This window comes from Numida meleagris, chromosome 23 (genome assembly GCF_002078875.1).
Source record: "Numida meleagris isolate 19003 breed g44 Domestic line chromosome 23, NumMel1.0, whole genome shotgun sequence".
NCBI lineage: Eukaryota > Metazoa > Chordata > Aves > Galliformes > Numididae > Numida > Numida meleagris.
The window spans coordinates 1,693,612-1,713,351 of record NC_034431.1 but is presented as its reverse complement, the minus strand read 5'-3'; the positions used below and the strand labels follow the sequence as shown (position 1 = coordinate 1,713,351).

At 49.1% G+C, this 19,740-nt stretch overlaps 2 protein-coding genes and 1 long non-coding RNA gene across 50 annotated transcripts in view; 2 read left to right on the top strand and 1 right to left on the bottom strand.

Annotated features, from left to right (window-relative positions):
- Nucleotides 1-9,338, top strand: part of ZBTB44 (zinc finger and BTB domain containing 44) — a 64,172-nt gene extending 54,834 nt beyond the window's left edge. The window contains exons 7-14 of one of the 13 annotated variants that reach the window (XM_021376289.1): nt 1,395-1,505; nt 1,776-1,917; nt 2,358-2,613; nt 3,148-3,272; nt 4,899-5,044; nt 5,219-5,380; nt 8,577-8,813; nt 8,953-9,335. In XM_021376289.1, the coding sequence (XP_021231964.1) occupies nt 1,395-1,505; nt 1,776-1,913 (249 nt within the window). In that variant the 3' untranslated portion in view covers nt 1,914-1,917; nt 2,358-2,613; nt 3,148-3,272; ... (2 more) ...; nt 8,577-8,813; nt 8,953-9,335. Of the gene's footprint in view, nt 1-1,394; nt 1,506-1,762; nt 1,983-2,357; nt 3,106-3,147; nt 3,273-4,651; nt 5,045-5,218; nt 5,381-8,576 lie in introns of those variants that run through there. The other 12 variants (XM_021376291.1, XM_021376287.1, XM_021376295.1 and 9 more) reach the window with 12 other exon arrangements.
- Nucleotides 9,364-18,254, top strand: LOC110387745. Of its 24 annotated transcripts, none has more exons than XR_002432699.1 (9): nt 9,364-9,867; nt 10,050-10,174; nt 10,800-11,550; nt 11,699-14,923; nt 15,506-15,585; nt 15,712-15,759; nt 16,057-16,230; nt 16,720-16,801; nt 17,338-17,678. It is a non-coding gene; the product is annotated as an uncharacterized LOC110387745 (long non-coding RNA). The 24 variants fall into 24 exon arrangements; XR_002432695.1 differs by adding an exon at nt 10,630-10,720 and having other exon boundaries at nt 9,364-10,174; XR_002432685.1 differs by adding an exon at nt 10,630-10,720 and having other exon boundaries at nt 9,364-10,446.
- Nucleotides 18,095-19,740, bottom strand: part of ST14 (suppression of tumorigenicity 14) — a 28,224-nt gene continuing 26,578 nt past the window's right edge. For all 13 annotated transcript variants that reach the window (XM_021376261.1, XM_021376263.1, XM_021376262.1 and 10 more), the window contains one exon: nt 18,095-19,382. In XM_021376261.1, coding sequence (XP_021231936.1) covers nt 19,221-19,382 — 162 coding nt within the window. In that variant the 3' untranslated portion in view covers nt 18,095-19,220. The remainder of the gene's footprint in view (nt 19,383-19,740) is intronic.

Genomic DNA, 19,740 nt, shown 5'->3' with positions numbered 1-19,740 from the left:
TTTAAAATTTCACTTTCTGCTTTCTTTTGTTTTTTTTTTGGCAAGTGAAAGGCTCCCAGGTAATGTTATAACCCTTGTGTTCACATAGCACCTTCTTACCTAATGAATTGCAATGCACTTGGCAGGGAAATTGCAGTCACGAGCTCAAAATGCAATTCAGAGTTCTAATCACTCGTTGACTTGCCACTTACCTGCCCCTGACATATCTTCTCTCTCCTTCCTCCCCATCTCCCAGTCTACATGAGTGCATCTGCTCTCCAGACAGGAACCCCTACAAAACCCCAGGATTAAAGCAGACCAGTTGTCTGCCTTTGACTGTCTGTGCTAAATGCTGCCCTGAGCTCTCCCCTGATTTCCTCCGCTGTTGTTCGAGTGATGTGCACTTTGTGGTGAGAGAAAGAGGTTTAACTGGATCCACCAGGTGATGTCCCAGCCAGAAGTGGCCCAGACAGCACCTGATGGAGTGAGACTGACTCACCAGCCACCTTCTTCTGGAACCCTCACTTGGAAGCCACGTTTCCTCATTTTACTAGTGTCATCTTCCTCTTCATTTCTGATGGTCTTGCCACAGGCAGGGTGGTACCCGTCCTCAGACTCAACCTGTCCTTCAACTCAAAGCTCCATGCTCCAGAAACATTCATCTCTCATGCGAGTTCCTTTACAAAATATTTTAAAGAAGAGGACAGCTTTAAAGCCCTGTGCTCTTTCTGAAAAGGGGGCCTTCAATATGGTTTAATTAAAAGGTCATCCTGCAGAGCTCATTTGATGTCAGCTTTGAAATTCTGTACATTTTGTTTCCATTCTTATTCTTTTGTGTGTTTAAATCTGTACATTTCCAAATAAGGTTTTTGTGTGCTCACCACAGATCTCTGTACTCACTCCTTGAACCTTAATGCTTTTTGTAGCGTTGAACAGTGACAGGGTTACGTTAACCTCTCTGCCTCACTAGGCACATTTGTTCCCTCAAAAATCAACACAGCAGCCATAGGCACTGACATCTGAAACAGTCCTGGCACTCCTTACAGCACTGAGTTTCTCTTTAGACTATGGGGATTACACAGGGTGCACTGCAAGGAACCACAGACCAAAAAAGCAGGTCCTCAAGAAAGGTGAATCCCAAGCTAGGAAGACAGAAGCTCTTGTGTGCTGTTTTATTGCTGTCCTCTCAGCCAGGCTTGATTCAGGACCAGGTGAAACTTTTCCCAAATCAGCCTGATAGGCTAAATGTGGGCACCTGGTGCTGCTTAAATACTGCTCCTCACAGGAGAGTTGGCTGTGCTTTTTCACTTGGTGAGTTTCCATAATTTTTTCTGGGGGTACTGGGGAATTTAGGGAAGGGATTAGTAAAAATTTGAAAGCAAAGCAGTGGGGATTGAACAGGAATATGTTTTTGTAGGTGGATGCTGGAGGCTCTAGTTGGAACTTCTCTACATCAGATCCAGGAGATTGAACTGTTGCCTTTAGGAACCTGTGGTTGGGCATGTGCAGGAAATCTACTGTGGAAAGTGAGTATGAAGCTGGGAAGGGGAGATAAAGCTGCGTAGGGCTGTGTTTTTATTCAGTTGCACCCTGGGGAGCAGGAGCATGAGATTTAAAGAATGCTCCTTGGAGGTAAGGCAAGGGTGTACACATAGTAGGTTTTGAAAATCCCTTTGTTTTGATAAAGCAAAGTTCACATGTAAAAGCTCTGAGCTGGGCCAAAGATACAAGAAACCTCTAAAATTAATGTGGGATTTATTGCTCCTCACCCTCAACTGCTTAGTTTCCATTTGTAGTTCACCCAGCTGCTAGAGCCCTTTGGTGGCCAGAGATCTAGAAACCCTATTCTCCAGCCAAAGCGAGAAGAGGAATTATCAACAAATGGCTGTCTTGAAGTACCGACGCCTTTATTGGAGCATCTCTCTGTTTTGTAGCTAGGTAAGTGTGCTGGGAAGACAAAGCAATCAAAAGCTGCTCCAAATGTTGGGAAGCTGCAGTAAAAGGTAAGGGAAAGAATCTACTTCTGCATGAGCTGCTTAAGATGCCTGGGAGGTGTGTTGGGAGGGTGCTGCTTTGTTCTGTGCTGTCCTCGTGTAAGAGCTGGGATCTGAATAGTTTTAATTTTATTCCTGAACTTATGCGCTGTGCGTAGATCGTAAAAATCAGTGATGTGGTTGCCTGGTGGAGGTGAGAGCTGCTTACCTGACATGCACAGTGAATAACAATGAGAATTAAACTGCGCCTTTCAGAATGGCTTCTGCTGTTCTAGATGGGTGAAACTGTGCCCTGGAATGGTGGATTTCCTTAACCTTTGTCTGTTTCTTAGCAAGTGTGTTATTATTTGTATGTCTCTTCTATATGTTATCTTTTGCTTTTAGAAAATGCATGGCAATGGCTGCCCAGGATCCATTGATGTGTGTTTTGTGGCCCAGAAGTGAGATATTCAGGGGAAGCTGCACTGTGCTGAGGAGAGGTGTCATCAGGGGGCTCTGAATTAAAGGGAGGCCTTTCTGAAGCCTGGGGAAGCTGTGTTATGTTCCAGTGTCATCTGCTGATGGAGGGCCCTCCTGAGAAAGAGGAAACGAAGACGGTGGCTATAAGGCCTGTGTCGAGAGGAGTCATCACTGTTGTCTGGTACCAGAAAAGGAGTGGTTGTCATGGTTACTGGCCTCCCCTCCTGCCAGCTGTCTTCTCCCCAGCCCCGGGCTTGGAGCAGGATTCAGTGCATCTCTCCTGTTGAGATGTTGCTCTGATCCAAGCACCTTAAACGTCAGATGTGTCTGCTTTGACATGCTCTTGTGACACTTGTGTGTTTGTGCATCTCAAAAATCTTTGTTGTCCTTGTGTTCTTACTGGGTTTTTTTTGTGTTGTTTTTAAATACAAATGAAATAAATTTGTCTGGTGTCTACGTGATGCCAGCTCCCTGGTTCTCAGTTCCTGTACCTTGTGCCTGGGATGAGGGACTCAGCACAGTCAGTGCCTCCTATGGAGAAGCTAGAAGGGATCAGCAGAGACCTCGTATTTCCCTTATTCTTGCTTTTGTGTTCAAACCACAGCGTATCTCGTTATGAAATGACCTGTCCGTGGAGGTCAGTCTCTGTGGGCCTTTTTGTTTGAATCTCACTCTTGCTTTTTTTTTTCTTTTCTCCTCCTGAATACCCTGGAAGAAGCTTGAGTGCAAGATGAGCAGGTTAAAAAGGACTTCTGTGAATTGTGCTGGAGCTCCACGCAACGAGGGGGTGGCAAGGACAGCAGCAAGCCATGCTGTAGAAATTCTTGGAGTAGGAGGAAGGTGAGGAGTCCCAAAGGAAACATGAGGTCATTTCCCTTTAAACATAGTACATTGCGGAGATATTTTAACAATTAATCAATATCTGAATCTGCAGTCCATTATAGGGCTTGGCAATGTGTTACTTACAGTCTAACAAATGGAAGCCTGCCTGTGCTAATAACTTGAATCCCTGAGCTACAGGAGAGGTTACTATCACATGGCAAGTGGTAACTTGCTCCTCCCTGCCTTTTTTGAGCTGAGGTCAATTACCTTTACCATTTATGGAAGATATTCTTCCAATTAAAATGATGAAGACCCAAAGAATCCTCTTTTTCCCTTCTATTATTTTAAACTTTTAGAGTAATAATCATTAACAAAATCTGGGAATGAGGGGCAGGGAATCTCTCTGCATAGGCAGCCAAGTGTTACAACATTGCCTTGGCTGCAGGCTCCATGGCTGCTGCTGAGTCCTGTCGTAGCCCATGCTGGAACATCTGGTCCATCTCATGATGGATGGTCAGGCTGAACCACCGGGCAATGGAGCCTGGTCTTGACTGCTGCACGAGCTTCTAGACTGTGGGGGCTGAACAGCTGTGTCTGATGTACTGAGCGCAGAGCTGGGTGCCTGCATAGCTTGAGACCTTCCTGGGGAAGGAGCTCAGGTTGCAAAGTTGTGCTGGGAGGTACGGGCTGTGAACTGGCATCCTCCATTCCCTGTCAAGCTTCTGAGCAAGGTCTTGGACTTGCAAGTTTGTCTGGGCTTCCCCAGCTCTATGAGTAAGGTCCCAGTGAGGTGTTCTTGGCAGGACATAGGAATGTATGTGGGCCTTGTGGTTAGGGCAGTGATCCCTTTCTACCTTCCTGCCGCTGTGGCCGATGATTTTTGGCTGGTATTTATTCCTCTGCTCTACTTACCTGGTTAAAAACAAGCTATTTGGCTTGACTAACTTGCCATCTCCTCTCAGGAAGGGAGAGAAACAAAACCCAAATGTTTATCTTTTGCACTTTCCTCCTCCTCTGGAAAAACAGATCACTCTTCTCTAACTTCTCTCTGGAAGTTTATTTGGAGTAGCAGACAGTGAGCAATTCTGGACTCTCCAGTTAATTAACCTGAGCTGTCCCGGAGATGGGGAGGGAGTAGGCTACTGCATCTACTTCAGGGGTTATCAGTGAACAGCATCGCAGGACTGTGAAGGCATTAGTCATTTAATTAGCATTAACAGGGCAATTATTATCTTAATAAAATGACTGATTATGACATTGAAGATGTATTTGAGGTTTAGCAGCTGCAGCAGCCTGACTGAATTGTATGTTTGTTAATCCCTCAGTGAGGGTGTTCTATTTCACTGAGTGATGTTTATTTAACGTGCAATAAGTGTCTTAGTGAATCTCTATTAAAGGCATATGTGGAAACCTTAATTTGAAGCATTACAGAAGAGAGCAAGACTGTTCAATTCATAAAATCCTATTTAAACATTGTGAGCTCCAAACCCCGCCGGTGCCAAAGCAAACTGTATCCTGTAAGTCCTTTGCCAGATGTCTCATGTGGGGTATACTCCAGGTCCAAAGAAAATAAGGTCTGAAGGGAACAGTTTGGCCATTGAATCTCCAATCCAGCCTATATAAAGGGGTTTCGTTTCCATTCAGGAAATACAAACCTCTTCTGTATGGATCCTGTTCAAAGTGTGTTTGCTGAACAATTCTTCCCAGCAGCAGCGATTCTCAGTAACACCCACGCCTGTGAGCAAAACTAGATCTGGTGGAAAGATTTTGGAAGTACGCTGAGCCTCTCTGTAAGTATCTGACAGAGGTCTCTAGGTGTTCTGTGTGCCACCTACTAGTACCTAACCAACTGTTAGCTGTTCTGAGGGTGTTCTGGGTCAAACCTAAGATGAAGCCTTAGCAAATTTGAGGGCTGTGTGTTTGTTGGTGTGGTTTTTTTCACCTCCTGTGTCTTATGACTTTAGGTAACTTGCTGCCACTTGATGCCATGGCTCATCACGCTCTAAACAATGTGCTCCAGGGTAGTGTGGAATTACCATTTGAGAGACTGAGATGATATCCCTGGAGATCCTGACTTCACTCTGAACCTGACCTGTTTCTGTCTGAGTGTCTCTGGTATTTTGCAGGTAGGTGCATGTTCATGTTGCCAGTGTTCAGAGACTTCTGGACACAAACCAGGTATGAACTAGCACCCTGCAGCAACAGTGAACTCTGCTAAGAGGCAAGATCCTTTAGTGCTAACTTGGTACCACGTTAGCAGAGGCATGGGACTTCCAGTTGGCTCAGATGTAGATGCACATGTATAGGCATGGCACAGGCTGCGTCTTGAGCTCTTCTGAGTTCTTTAGCAGTTCAACTCCACATCCAAACTTTTGGACTCTGATGCCAACTTTCTAGGCCAGGACATCACTTAGCCATTGAATCAGGACTTGACTTTCCTATGTGTGAACTCTTCCTGCAGGGTGAGAGGAGGGATGGGTAGTCCTGGCAGTCTTTACGGTGTGAGCTGTGTTTGCTTTGAGTGAAATGCAGTAATTACAGAGGGAATGACACTTGAGGCTCCTGGGAGCTGTCCCAGCTCTGCACTGGTTCCTCAGGTGAGCACTGGCAGGCTGTGCTCTGAAACACACTTACTGGTATGAAGCCTTCATGTCTGTATGAGATCATTTGCAACAGTAATGCCCTATGTGCTTTCTCATTACAAAGGCAATTCTGAAGTATTGTCCTGTCTTCAGAGGAAAACGGAAGGCCTGAGAGGATTGCCTGAGGCTTCAATAAGGCAGTGGCAGGTGGCTTTATAAGCTGTCTTTTGTCCAAGAGACTCAGCTACCATTATGTCAGAGGCTATTCACATCCTGCATGGGCAAGGCTGTCTTCTTGCTCATCCCTTTCTCTGGTGAAACCCCTGTATGGCTGAAACCCCTCTCCAGTGTCCTCCTGCTGAGCTCTCTTTGCTGTGCTGACCCTGTACCTGGCCTAGGTGCCAGCAAACCCACCAGCAAATGCTACAGCTCCCTGCTCTGACTTTGTAACAGCGTTGCTTGGAGTGGGAATTTGCTGTCCAAGAGTGGCAGGGTTTCTGGGCCCATACAGCGGCTTGGCTGTGTTCAGCAATTTCCCTTTCCTTGCTTTTAGTTTATTCAGAGCAGCAAGCCAAGTAGACCCATAGGCACAATCGAAACATGGGATAAATGTTCTGAGTGGCTTGATCTATAGGAACAAGCACATGGGGGGAGGGAATGAGTTCATCTCCGCTGTGCTCCTGGCAGGGCTGTTCCTGTATCCCCTGTGTGCTGCAGTGGGGTGATAAGGTGGTTGCAGGGAGAACATTCTGTCCCTTCCCTGGAAGAAGAGACTCATCTGAGCCTTCCTCTTGGGAGCAGTCCTTGGTAGGCAGCTAAAACTTTCCTTTTCCTCTCATCCCATGACTGTTAGGGAATATCCAGCCCCTTGCATTGTCCAGAATAATTCCACTGTCCAGTGGGTTGGTGTTTCAGTGTCTGTAGGCTGGCTCTTCCCTGTAATTTACCTTTTGGCTGCTTTTTCCCCGGTTGGTGCCTCCAGCCCCTAATGATTTCTTTTGTTCTTGGAGCAGCAGGTTCATGCAACTTCCCTGTAAGTATGTTTGTATGTAAAACAGAGGGGTAGGAAGGGAGCAGGAATGTCCTTCAGTCCAAAGCACCTCTGGTAATGGAGCAAGAAGTGGATCCCTACGACCCTGGTTTCAAAGGTGCCTTAACTTGCTTTCTAAACCTATCTCCAGACTTCCCAGGTCTGTCAGTCCCATTTTAGAAAGGCTAAAAGTTGTCACTATGATTTCTACTGTGTCCCCAACAGATGGAGCAAAATTATTGTGAGCTCAGGTACAGTGATTTGGATCAGCCAGTGCAAAAGGCACCTCATGAAAGGTGACGTGATACCAAATCAATCAGCAAAATGTTTTGAACTTCTGGCACAGATATGAGGAGAAGGGTGAATGAGAACTATGTGCAGAGGTCATTTTGGTTTTGAGAGAGGAAACAACTCATTTCTGATGGGAAGTATTTTGAGTTTCACTTGCTTTCTGCTGCTGTCTGTTTCCCGGCTCAGACAACTGTTCTGTTCTCCAGTGTGCTTGCCCAGAGCTGTTGTATATGACTGTTAAACAGTGTTTAAACAGCCATAAGCCTGTTTATTTACTGAGGCTATAAATTATCTTGAAATCGGAATTCATCATGCTGCAAATACCATGTTTCAACAAGCAGGCTGGCGCTCTGCTAGAGCTGCAATCTAATAGCCCTCCTCGCTGCTCTGCCAAGTTGCTGTCAAGGGCAAGTGTCCTTGCATGGGTAATTGCTGCCTTACAGAGATCCTGGTAGACTCAGAGTTGATGTCTTTGAGTTTATCTGCTGGCGTATGGGGGAATATTGTGGTCATCCAGTGCAGGTCTCTGATGGCTGAACCACGTGTCAGAGTTAACTTGTGCTTGCTGGGGTTTGCCACTAAATGAACGGGTTATCCAGGCAGTATCTTCCAGGCATCAACACCGGTTCTTTCCAAAGTGTGTGAAAGGCTGATGATAATCAAGGAAGGAGCTTTTCCTAGCAGAATTTTCCTTACCCCAGCTAGGAATAGGTAACTGTTCCTGAACCAAGAGGCTCTTAAACAGCAAAGCCGGTAGTATCCTGTACAGTGTTGCTGGGTATATTTCTTTGACTATTAGTTCTCCTGATGCCATCGACATCATGAGTAACTACAGGGATCTATCTGAAAACACTTAAACCTGACACTTGCACTGTACTAAGTGCGCATTTATTGTCAGGTAACGTTTGTCTGAAGTGTTTCATCTTGGAGATTCGACCAGTCAATATTAACACGCATCAAAAGCAGCTGCTTTTGTTGCATAGGGTGTAGGTTTTCCTGTGGATGCTGACACTTCTGCTCCCGTTAGCAGCTGCTCCTCACTCCAAGCTGAGTGTGGTCCTGGTGGCCCAGGTCCTGGCTGCTGTTGCAAGAGCTGTGTTGATGGGATTGGCTCATCCCGTGGCAGGTTGATAGCAACAATTAGTCATCTCACTTACCTGTTCTGTACTGTGTAAACTACTGCCTCCAGATTTCTGGAACCACATAAACTAGAGATGGGAAAGATATGAGGTCATCCAACTTCTCCATTTTCCCCACAATAGGGAAGGCTTGTTCCCTTCCACTAGATTTTCCTGTACTTGGTCCAGTTTTAAGTGACTCAAGCATCAGAGCTTTTTTTGCTTCCCTTGGGAGGCCTGGTAGATTTCACACTATGAGAAGTGTTTTCCTAATTCTCCACCTGATCTGTTCCTCTCCCAGATTCCGCGCTACAGATTCCACAGTGGAAGAGGGCACAAAGCTACAGTGGGTTAATGCTCATCATGTCACTGGAGTACTGGTTAACTCTTTCGGCGTCACTTTGTCCTGAAACAAAAAGGCTTTGGATGGGAGAACGTCTTGATGCTGCTATGGTGACAGTTGCCTCAAAGACTGACAAGCACTGGTAGTTTGGGTGGTGTGAGCACCAAGACCTGTTGGTCTTTCTAGAAGCTGGAGGTAAGCTTTCTTCTATAGCATGTAAGCATACCTTCAAATGGTGAAAATTGGGAAGATTGCCCTTGGAATGCTGAACTAAATGGCAAACTGAACATATGGTAATAGCTGTTCTTTACTTTTTGGCTTTGCTTATGCCTAGCACTTAGTCAAGAAGCTCGCTTTTTCTTAACAAGCTGAGGATTTTCCCATGGATTGCGTTCTTTGCTTATCCTGCCTGTGCTGCCAGTGCTGTGTAACCAGTAGCTCAACTAATGCTGAAGTAGTTCTTAAAATATCATCTGCTAAATAGATCTTTTACGATGGGATAAAGCTATCTTCCATGAAGGATGAGTGGGATCAGGCCTTGGAGACGCTGTCAAATGGGAGCCAGTGCGAGAAGAGGCAAGTAAATATTTAACGTGTGGTCGTGCAAGGGACAAGACCAGAAGCAAACCTAATAATTGCAGAAATGTTTAGGGCAGGGTGGACACTTGGTAGTGGTGGAGAGGTCTGTGGTAGTGTAATACATCATATGATGGGGAGCTTTGTTTTGTTTTTTTTTGTCAGGAGTCACCTGAGTAAAGCATGAAGCAGCCTCCCAAATTGACACGCTCTGCGGTGGTTTGACCAGAGAGAGGGAATGGTCTTGTACTCTCATGTCTTGTGGTGGAATAGAGGGCAGCTAGCAGGTCTGTGGTCCCCTGCGGCCTGGTGCTGCGTGCCAGCCCTGCTGCTGCATTCCTGGAAGGAGAGGCTTCTCTTCTCTGATGAGAAGCACAGCCATGCCACTTGCTGTGGCGGCAAAGCCCAAGAGCATGACTAACTGGTAACATAAAGAACCACCTTCCATGCAGCCTGATTCACCCGATCCTTGCACAGACTCACTCTTTCCATCAAGGAATACTTGATAATGCAGCGCACACTGCTGAGATCACCCTTCTGGCAAATGCCTGCTGTGGTATGAGACCCAGTCATCTGGCAGCACATTGCTTACTGCAGTCTCCACGGCAACCCTCCATGCTGTTCTTCTTTGGAAGCTCTGCGCATTTGTAAAGAAGCTGTCATCCCTTTTACTGTAAGTGCAGCAGATGTGAAAGATTTTACCTGTGCCAATGAACCCCAGAGCAGGACGTGGTTGCTCTGAGGAGCAGTGCTGCAGTAGGCGTAATGCTTCTCTCTGAAGGGCACTCACTGTCCACTCATGGTGTTACAAAATGCCTCCTGCTTTGTGCTCTGAACATTTGGATGTGTCTGTAGCCCACAGTGTTGGCACAAAGAGCCTGGGCTGCCCCGAGGATCACAGAGGAGCTCTTCTGAGGCATTGGCCTTGCAGTGCTGACATCTGCCACAGAAAGAACTCATTTCAGAAGGCTGATCCCAAGGTGGGTTTACTTGTCCTGCACTGACTAAAATGTGAACGGTTCTGGTACAGGAACAACTGAACTGCAGCTTGGACCCTCGTGTTCCATAGAGGAACAAGCCTGAGCAAAGGCTGCCAATTGTATTGATCAGGAGGAACAGCCATCTTCTCTGTTGTGGATGCTGAACCTGACAGTTCAGAGGGGCAGCTGTCTGCCTCCAGCGTCCCATCAGAAGCCCTCTGGGGTGTTCTGAGAGGCTATAAATCAAACAGGGTGGATATCTTCTGTGATAGGTAAGCCTGATACATGCTCAGTGCTAGTAGATTGCACTGATTAAGCTGATTTCTATGCTGGCCACTGCTAAAACTCAGTCTGGAACTGAAAGCTTCAGGTTTGTGTTCTGTCTCTTCTCATGTTTGTTTTTCTGATCTAATGGTCATGCAGAAATCAAGGACTAGTGTTTTCTTCTTGATAAGGTTATTGCAGTTCTTTGAGCGTGAGCAAGGCAGGGGAAAACTCCATGCTCTTCATGTGGAAGGAACCATATCTACCAAGGGAGGCAGGGAGGTAATGTGTAGACCTGGACCAGAAGAATTGGTCCAGCTTCAAAATGGGCATCTGACTTTATTTCTATTTTTTTTTCTAGGGTCATCAATATACAGCAAGAGACTCTTCTCTCTTTTGGAGGATGCCCAAACCACCATCTCAGAAGAGTGGCTGAACCATATAACAGCTGAAGTTAAAACAGGGTGACTGCAGGACCTGCCTTTGCCAAAGCATCTCATGTTCCCTTTGGGTGACAGTGAGCTCTTTATTTATAAAACTGCTGTCATTTTTATTTCCCACTGTGAGCTCTGAGAGGGATAGCGTTAGATGAGGTGCGAGCTGTGCTTTGCTGTGCAGGAGGTTTGCTTGTCTGCTCTGCGTCGAGCAGCAGCTGCTGGGAAGCCCTCCCACAGAGCTTTCAGCCCTTGCCTTTCTGTCAGTCTGCTTCCAAACCTGGGCAGCCCTGCCGCTCAGCTCACCTCTGTCCCTGCTTTGCTGTCTCAGCCCTGGATTTCTCCCGAGATGCCTGCCAACTGTGCCAGACAGCTGGGACGCGCGTGTTCAATCAGGCGCTTTCCATGAACTCTGTAGCTGCTGCCATATCTGTCAGCGGTGTCACTTGACATTCCCCAAAGGCCGGAGGGGATAAAAGGTATCTCCCTCTTGCTGTAACACTTGTGCTTCAGGAGGTGAGAACTATTCTGCCCAGTGCACCCAAGATCTGAGGAACCTGCGCTTCCAGGCTGAGGAGCCGCAGTCCAGGAGCATCAGCGAGGTTGGAGCTGCTGATTGCAGAAACTGAGGAGGACCGAGGTGTTTGGAAAGCACAGTGAGCCTACAGCCAGCCTAAGGTAAGAGCAACTGTAAGGTAGAGAGTCTGCCGAGTGGACTGAGGCCATTCATCTTAAAGGATGTTATGAAGGCAGCCCACTTAGAATCTTGGCTGCTGTGTGGGATTTAATGTATATTTTGTGTTTTTACTTCTCATCTCCCCGTCAGCAAGCTGGAGAATGCGTGTTGGGGAAACAAACCAAGGAGCAGGCAGTGGCATGTGAAGCGAGTCCCCCTGCTGGCACAGGAGTGATTGCAGAGCAATAATACAAATCATAATACAAGTATGTGTAGAGGTAATGAGGGCTCTCCCAGTGAAGTCTGCTGCTGTCTAGATCCTCCTAGTACACTTCCATCACTGTCTAGAGCTCAGTAAACTCCCAGTGACCTGCAGGACTGTCTAGAGACACCAAGTGCACTGCCAGTGCCCATGGTGCTGTCTGGAGACCCCCAGTGCCTCCTGGGCACTTCTAGACAACACTGGAGGGCACTGGGAATAATAGGAGTATTTAGGGGGAGCTGGGGGGAAGGTGGTTTTGGAACTGTGGTAGGAGGCTCTGGACAATACTGAGGACACATTTGGAAAGTACTGGGAGACCATGGGCTGCACAGGGAGTTTATTGAGAGGCTCTGGGTGTATGCTGGGAGCCTCTAAGCAGCACTGGTGGGCACTGAGCACGATCCTTGGTGTTTGCTGTTCAAGGTCTGCATGACTTCCTGAGAAAGTCTGTACATACGGAGCTCTAAACAGTACTGGGAAGCACTGGGGGAAACTGAAGGATTCTAGGCAGTGTGGGGGGGTTCCTGGGGCCTTAGGAAGTGCTGGGGAGCACTGGAAGAGACGTGTGTGGTGATTTGAAGGCCTCAGATAACCTGTTGTTTTATTGGCTCTTTTTTTGTTGTCTCCACTTAGGCAACGTGAGGTTTGCTGTTTCCACCTGCCCTTGCAGGAGCGAATTAGGGTATTCTGTGCCTGCCCTTTCCTCCCTTTGAGATGTCTCCATCCCACTGGCTTTGCTGTGCGTGTGACAAAAAGAAAGAGAGGTCTCCTCTTTAACCTTGCCAGGCTGAGTTGCAAGAGGGAGTAAACACCTGGGATAGTAGATGTAAGGAATTGCACAGTCATACACAGTGAGATAGGGTATGCATGGTGGGATGCAAAGAGCATTTCTGTACAGCCTGCCCTCTGATGTGAAAGGCTGATGCCTTGCAGGGTGTCTCTGAGCAGAACTGAGCCTTACTGCCTTCTTGAGAGAAAACACAGAGGACAAGAGAGTAGGAGAAAGTGTTTCGTGTGCCCTAGGTCAAATCCTCTTTGAGCCCAAGAGGCCTTTCAAGCACTCGAAACTGCTCTTCATGTAAAACTGCCTGGAATAGCATACTGCATCCACGAGGGAAAGGATACGGAGCAGAATGCTCCGTGCACTTCAGGGCACAGGGGCAGACCTGGTCCTCTCATTGTGCATGTCCATGGAAGCAGCCAGGCTGTGTAAATAGGTTTTCCAAACAGTTGTGTGGGGTGTTTTCCTTTGATTCATCAGCTGTAATTCCTCGCTAAGACCTGGCATGCTTTCCTGGTGGCTTGCCTTCCACATGTCATCTGTTCCCTTTGGGCCTGGCTGCTCGAGGTGCTGACCTCCAGGCAGCCTTGCCTGGGTTCACTTCCGCAGGATGCAGCCCTTCCTTGACCCCACCTCATCCCCATAGGTATTCAAATGGCTCCAGCAGCATGAAATCCTCTTGGTTCCCTGACCCTGTTGTTTGTGTTGGCTTCCTGGGGTGAGAGGTTGCCCCGTGATTGCGTTTGGGTCCCCAGTCTCTTTACTTTTCTCACAGTTTCTAAGACAACCAGTGCAATGAGATGCAAATATCGGCCCCTCTTAGGCTGTGTGCCTCGGGACAAGGCTGGCTGCTTCACCTCTGAGCTCCTGGCTCGTCCAAACGCTTTGTGTTTCCATTCCTCAGTGTGACTGTTCAATTCCCATCCCCACAGCAGCAGTATTTCACCCCTACCAGCTTTGAGTACAACCTAGAGCTGGGCTTACACAGCTTCTGACTCGTACTGGATGATGCGAGTTATGTCACATCTGCTGCCTGAGCTGCTGGGTTGTGGTAGGTGTAAGCGCTGGGCTATGCCATGCAGAGGATGACAAGTGTAAGCTCATTCTTCCTTCCAAATAGTACCTAAATCCCACAGAATCAGACACACAGTGCATTGAAATGAAACACCGTTTGGGTTCCAGCAGCTTGTTTCTGTTAGCATGGAGCAGCAGGAGGACTGATTCCTCTGACACCCTGCCACTTGGAGGCAACCATCTGAACAACTGCAGAGGGAAGATGGCTTGGAGCCTCCTGGTGAACTGGGAGAAACATCAAGTGGGCTGCTGGGGGCAACTCCTCGAGTTGGACCTTCAGCCTGAGAGAGGAGACTGTCCAGGCCCCTTCTCCCTGCAGAGTACCTCGCTTAGCACCTTGCAGGCAAGGCTGGCTGCCATGGGCTGCTTAGCTCTCTTCTCCATCTAGCACTGCCTACGCTTGTTTCCCTTCCCTGCCTGCTTCTTCCTTTTCTCTGCACTTGTTCCCCTTGGCTCCCTCCCCTTTGGCCTTTGGATTTCTCTGGTCCTCCTCCTGGTGATGCTCCGGGAGACTTTGTGCCTTGGCTGAGAGAGACATCTAGTGGGGTCTGAGCTCCAGGGCACAGCTTGGTTTAGTCCTTGCTTTTTTTATTCTTTCTTCATGAAGAATTTTCTTTCTTCGTGAAGAAATGGCTTCTGTAGGAGCAGGACCTGAGCTCTGAGCAGTCCTGCATTGTCTGCTTTGGGGCACAGAGGGCAACTGGTAGGCCAGCTTATTGCATGACTTGATTTTCATTTTTTTCTGATGCCGTGGGAGTCTTGGCTGGGATTTCCTTGGTTCCTGTGACACAGCTTTTAGTTCTGCACGGACCTGTTTGTTTTGGGTGCATCCAGGTCTCTGAACCCCCCCCCTCCCCCCAGTTCCATGTTTACCAGTTTCCCCAGGACAGGGCTGAGCTCTCATTGCAGGCCTTGTCTCTTGCTGAAATCCTGCTCTTGGCACTCCTCCTTGGCTTGCTTTAATGGGCTGCAAGAAGCCAGCAATAAGCAGCAGGGAAGAAAGCACGTGAGGGGAAAGATTGCTATGCTCTCATGTGAGGCTGCAGGGAATGGAGGGGGGGAGGGTGGTATTTAAGGAATAAATTGTCTGTCTCATCCCTGGAGTCCCGAGCCTGTAGGTCTCCAGTCCTGATGAAGGCTTCCAAGCTTGATGGAGCTAAGAAGGAGTTGCAGCACTGTGTTGGCAGGCAGCAGGAGATGTGAGCACAAAAGCTGGGTGAGGAGGGAAGCAAAGCAGTAATCGTACTGCTCTAAAGCAGTAAGTGCTCCCAAAGCTTTGGGATAGGGCAGTTCTATGCTGGTTCCTTCCTTTTTCTCTGTACTATACTCTGGCCCAGGTTACTGAACCCTGGAGGCAGGCTTGAGAGTGCTGGCCTTTCCCTCACGAGGTGAAGGTGGTGCTGGAGTCGCAGCTCAGCCATGCATTAATGCTCTCGGCTCCTGTCCCAACCACTTCAAGCTCTGCTTTGCCAAACCCTCCAGACCACAGAGCAAACAAGACTCATCTTGAGTTACAGGCGCAGTGAGCACGCATCCAAAGCGATGCCAAGAGTTAGCGTGGTGTGTTCTCCCCTGCTCTCCTCCTTCGTGTATCAGATGTTGTTATCCAGGGTTTGCGATCCCCTCTTCTGGCGTGGGTGGCCCTGGGAGCCCGCAGTGCTGGGGGGAAGGAGCTTTCTATCGGGGCTCACAGCAGAAGTGAACGCAGCCCCTTGCAGGCAGTTGGTTTCTGGTTGCACTTATGTTTGGGGCATAAAGGAAATGTGCTGGCAAAAGCGAGGGATGAACTCGATGCTCAAGCCAAAAAGGCTTTTAAGAAACCTCCCTTCTCTTTCCCCAGTAATTCAGGGCAGATGATGCTTAGTGCAGAGCCTATCTTGGTGATAGCTGGGAACAAGCACTCACTTGTGCAGCCTCGAGGTAAGGCTGTGGCTGAGCCCAGCCCGCTGCTGTGGCACTGAGCTGTTCCCTCTGCTTTGTGCCAGTCCCCCTTTGCAGCTTATGAGGGGGAAGAAAAGCACTGCATTCCCTTTCTTCTCTCAACAGAGAGGGTAGAAACCCCTTGGAAGAATAGCGGTGGGACTGGCATTGCAGGTGAGCACTGTGCAGTTTGATAGCAGGGCTGCAGTGTGCTGGGCTGGTGGCTGATCTCTTTGAATGCAGCCATGGAATTGCCAGCTGGAGTGCTCCCAAACCTGCCATGAGATGGGCAGCTGTCACAGCTCTGTGTGCTGAGGGCATGGGCTTGGACTCAGGGCTGGGGTAGGGGGCTCTGGGGTGGGCAGCCCTACATTTTAGGGGTATCTTTCCTGGGGTGTGTCTGTGGGGCAGCTGTAAACTAGGACAGTGTAGCATCTAAAGATTCACTCTCCATTTGTTTTGATAGCTCAGCACTGCAAGCTGCTTGACCTGTCCATGCATCCTCCTGGCTGAGGCGCGGCTGGGAGGCCTCCATGTCTCTGATGCTCAGCAGTTGCTTGTTTGAGTGCTGCTGATCTAGAAGGCTTCGATCTACTCTGCAGAGGGAAGGCTGTAGCAGACTGCGGCCTGGATGGGTGCTGGCAGGTACTTGTGCTGCTCTTGTCTTGTTTTTGAGGCTAGGTTACTTGTCTGATTGCATGAGGAAGGGCCGTGCCTTCCGAGCTCGTGGGGGTGGCAGGGGTGGGGGGACTCTGGCCTTCCTGATCCAGCCTTGTGAGACAGCACTAAGCCCTAAATACTGGGGCCATTCTTCTGCTCGCTGTCCTCCCTTAACTCCTGCAGGAATTCAGGGGTGCAGTCGTGCCTATGTAGGCAAACTGTACCCATTTGTGCGCTGTGCTGTAGCTGGCATCTCCCACTGCAGCAGGTGGAAGCCCCTGAGTGCAGCTGTAGCCCCAGGGTGGGTTCCTGTTCTCATGCTGATGAGGGGGATTTCAGAAAGCAGCTCTTTTCTGCCTGCTCAGCAGAGAGCCTGTCATCACGGGGGCCAAACCCCTCGGGGCATGAGCTGGGTTAGGAGGCAGCAATTCTGGAGCTTGGATCACTAACTTTTCCCTCCTGGTTCTGTTCTAGTGAAGCAATCGGGAGAGGCCTCCCCTGCACTCAGGCTGGGAGCCCACCCAGCAGCGGGACTGGACGGAGGGACTGCACAGAGGTAGGAAAACCTGCAGGAACCACAGGAGTGTGTGTGTGGGGAGAGGGAGAGCTTGGGGCAGCTCGAGCTCCAACAAAGAGCGGAGTGGGCACCGCAGCAGCATTGGAGGTGTGAGCTGTGCTTGTGGCAGCTGCACGCAGCTTGCTGTGCTCCTCCAGAGGCCGGCCTGGCTTCTGTTTTCCCAGGAGATGCAAGGCAGCTGCCTGCTGCTTCCCTCCTCGTGTGTGTGAGATGTAACGGGGCCAGTCCTGGTTCTCCAGTCCCCCATGTGTCCGTCCCTTGGGTTGGACAGGGGCTTCATGCACCCTGCTGATACCCAAGCTGGCCCAGAACAAGCATCTCTCCTCCAAATGCAATGCTGAGAGCCAGAGCAGAGCCCCACAGCTGTGGGGACAGCCTGGCACCCAGCCCAGGTCCACCCACGTGCCAGCCTTGTGTCAGAGATCCTGGTCAGCAATCGCCCACAGTGAACGCTCGTGTGTTGTTGCAGCACTGTGTAAGCACAGATACAAAGATGTTTCTTTGTCTCTTTGTAGGGAGAAGTGAGGCACAGGCTCCCCCCGAGAGCCCTAGCAGCTGTGCTTCTGGCACACCCTGGCCAATGCAGCACCTTGCCAGCCACGTCTGCCTCTGCAGTGCTCTGGTGAGATTACAAAGCAGTTAAAATCCTTCTGTCTCCTGGACAATGAAGCTGGCAGGAGCAGGGTGAGAGCAGCTGTGTGCTGCACAAACCCAGCTGCACCCTGTGCCCAGGCTGGATGTTGGATATGAGAAGGGGCTTGGTTGTGAGCTGTTGGTGGCTTGTGGTGTTTTTTCTTTTTCCTTAGAGTGGTTTTTCTTCGTGGGGGGGTGTTTTTCTCTTTTTTTCTTTTTTTTTTTTTTTTTCTCCCAGCTTTTCTGCTTTCTCCTTAGGGTCTGCTTTGCTGGACGCAGGAGGCAGCAGAGCTGAGCACACAGAGCAGTACCCGTGCCAGCCATAGAGGAAAGCGCAGCAGCTCAGAGCTGCCCCTGTGCATTTCCAGGTGGGAAACTGCCTCCAGCACTGCCTGTGTCAGCTCCTCTTAGTGCTGTGCTTGGAGGCTGGGCCTCTCTGCACTGGAATGGGCTGAGCATGGCCGAAGCAGCACAGCAGAGCCTGGTGCAGCTGCTGAGAAGGGGAGAGGTGAAGGGTTTTGGAGAACTTCCATGTGCGATGCTCAGCCTCCTCCTTGGACAGCTGCTCACATGGAAATGAGTTTGGGTTGGAGGGTTCTGATTGCCCAGAAGCCCATGAAGAACCACCCAGACCACGTGTTATAAAATATCCCAGTTTATTAGAGCATTTCCACTTCACAGAGAGTCTTACAAAACAATGTATTTACAGACAAAGATAGAGCTAACTAAATTCACTGGGAGTGTGCTCTCCTAGGGCCAGGAATGGGCTACACAGGAAAAAAAAAATCACATTCAGCAGTCACATTGTTGCATTTTTTTCCTTAAAACAGTAAAAAGAGGGGGGGGGTATCTGTCAGCCATGGAGCAGGCCCTGCTAACCCGTTTTCTTGCTGCAGGGTCCAAGCTGTGGGAGCACCCCTCTCTGTCCCTGCAGGCTGCCTGCAAGGAGGAAGTCATTGCTGTGTGTAGGGGACCTGCCCAACGCAGCCACCTGAGTGCAGTGGGAATGTGGATGGATGCTGTCAGCAACCTGAAGCGTGGAGCGAAGGTAATGCCCACGTCCCTGCTCTCAGCAGCACGCCCTGCCCCATCCAAGGCTTCCCTCTAAGTAAGTGATGCCAGGTTTCAGCTCTGCTTCTCTCCCTCAGCGCTGCAGCCCTGGGCTCCTTGCAACAGCATCGCACGTGGAGAAGAACAGAAGCCAAGTGGGGCGCAGGACGGCAGGAGGAGAGCAGGCCCAGGGCTCCGGAGGATCCAGGGAGCAGGGTAACAGCTCCTTCCCCCTCCCCTTCCCCCCCCCCCATCAATGAAGACCAGACAAAGGGGTGCGGATGGAAGTTCAAAAACAAATGAAGGAGATAGAATATATTCTGAATGCCTGTTTTTGAACCCCTCCCAATAAAGTCTGCTTTAAAAAACACTATGTGTTTTTTCTTTTTTTTTTTAATTTTTTTTTTTAAATAAACTTAGAATAAAAAAATTTCACTGTTGAATGACTGTTCCTTGAAGTTTGTTGTGGGAGCTGCATTTGCTTACCCGTAAAAGAGGGATGTAAGGAATTCATAGAGTGATTTCTAAGTTAAGATGGGGATTTGGGAGGCTGAAGTACTCAGGGCTGTGCTCCCCCAGCAGCTCAAGCCTGGGACTCCCGGGAGCTCAGACACAGTGAGGTAGAGGCTCACAGTAGAGGCAGTGCCTCCCAGCCAGGGCTGTCCCCACCTGGTGCTGTACAAGAGGTGGATGTGTCTGGGGGCTGAGCACGTCCCTAGAGCCCTGTCTGCTGCTTGATCCATGCCCGCAGCGCTGTCAGCCGGCTGTAGACTCCAGGCTTGTTCCTCTGTGCGCAGCCGTCGCCCCAGCTCACAACGCCAGCCAGGAACATCCGCCCGCTGCTTTCCACGCTGACCAGGGGCCCTCCAGAATCTCCCTGCACAAAAACAAACCATGTCATAAACACCAACCCATTAATAAGCCTAAAAAAAAGTAAATCACTAAAAATTTTTAAAGTAAATCACAATAATTAAGATTGCTATGAAGTAACTAACTGAAGGGAATCCTAGAAAGTTAATCTCAGAAACAGGGATTTCCTAAGTCATACCATTTCCTGCTCGTGCTCAATCCAATTTACAAAACCAGTCCCTGAATCAAAAATAGCTAAGTGTGGCAAGAGCAGTCAAAACGCCAGAATAAAAACAGCTAAACAAATCTAGCCCGATGGCCTGTCTTACTAACTACAGCTCTCAATAACAGTGAGTGCAGCTGCACTGCTCTCCGACCTGCTGAGC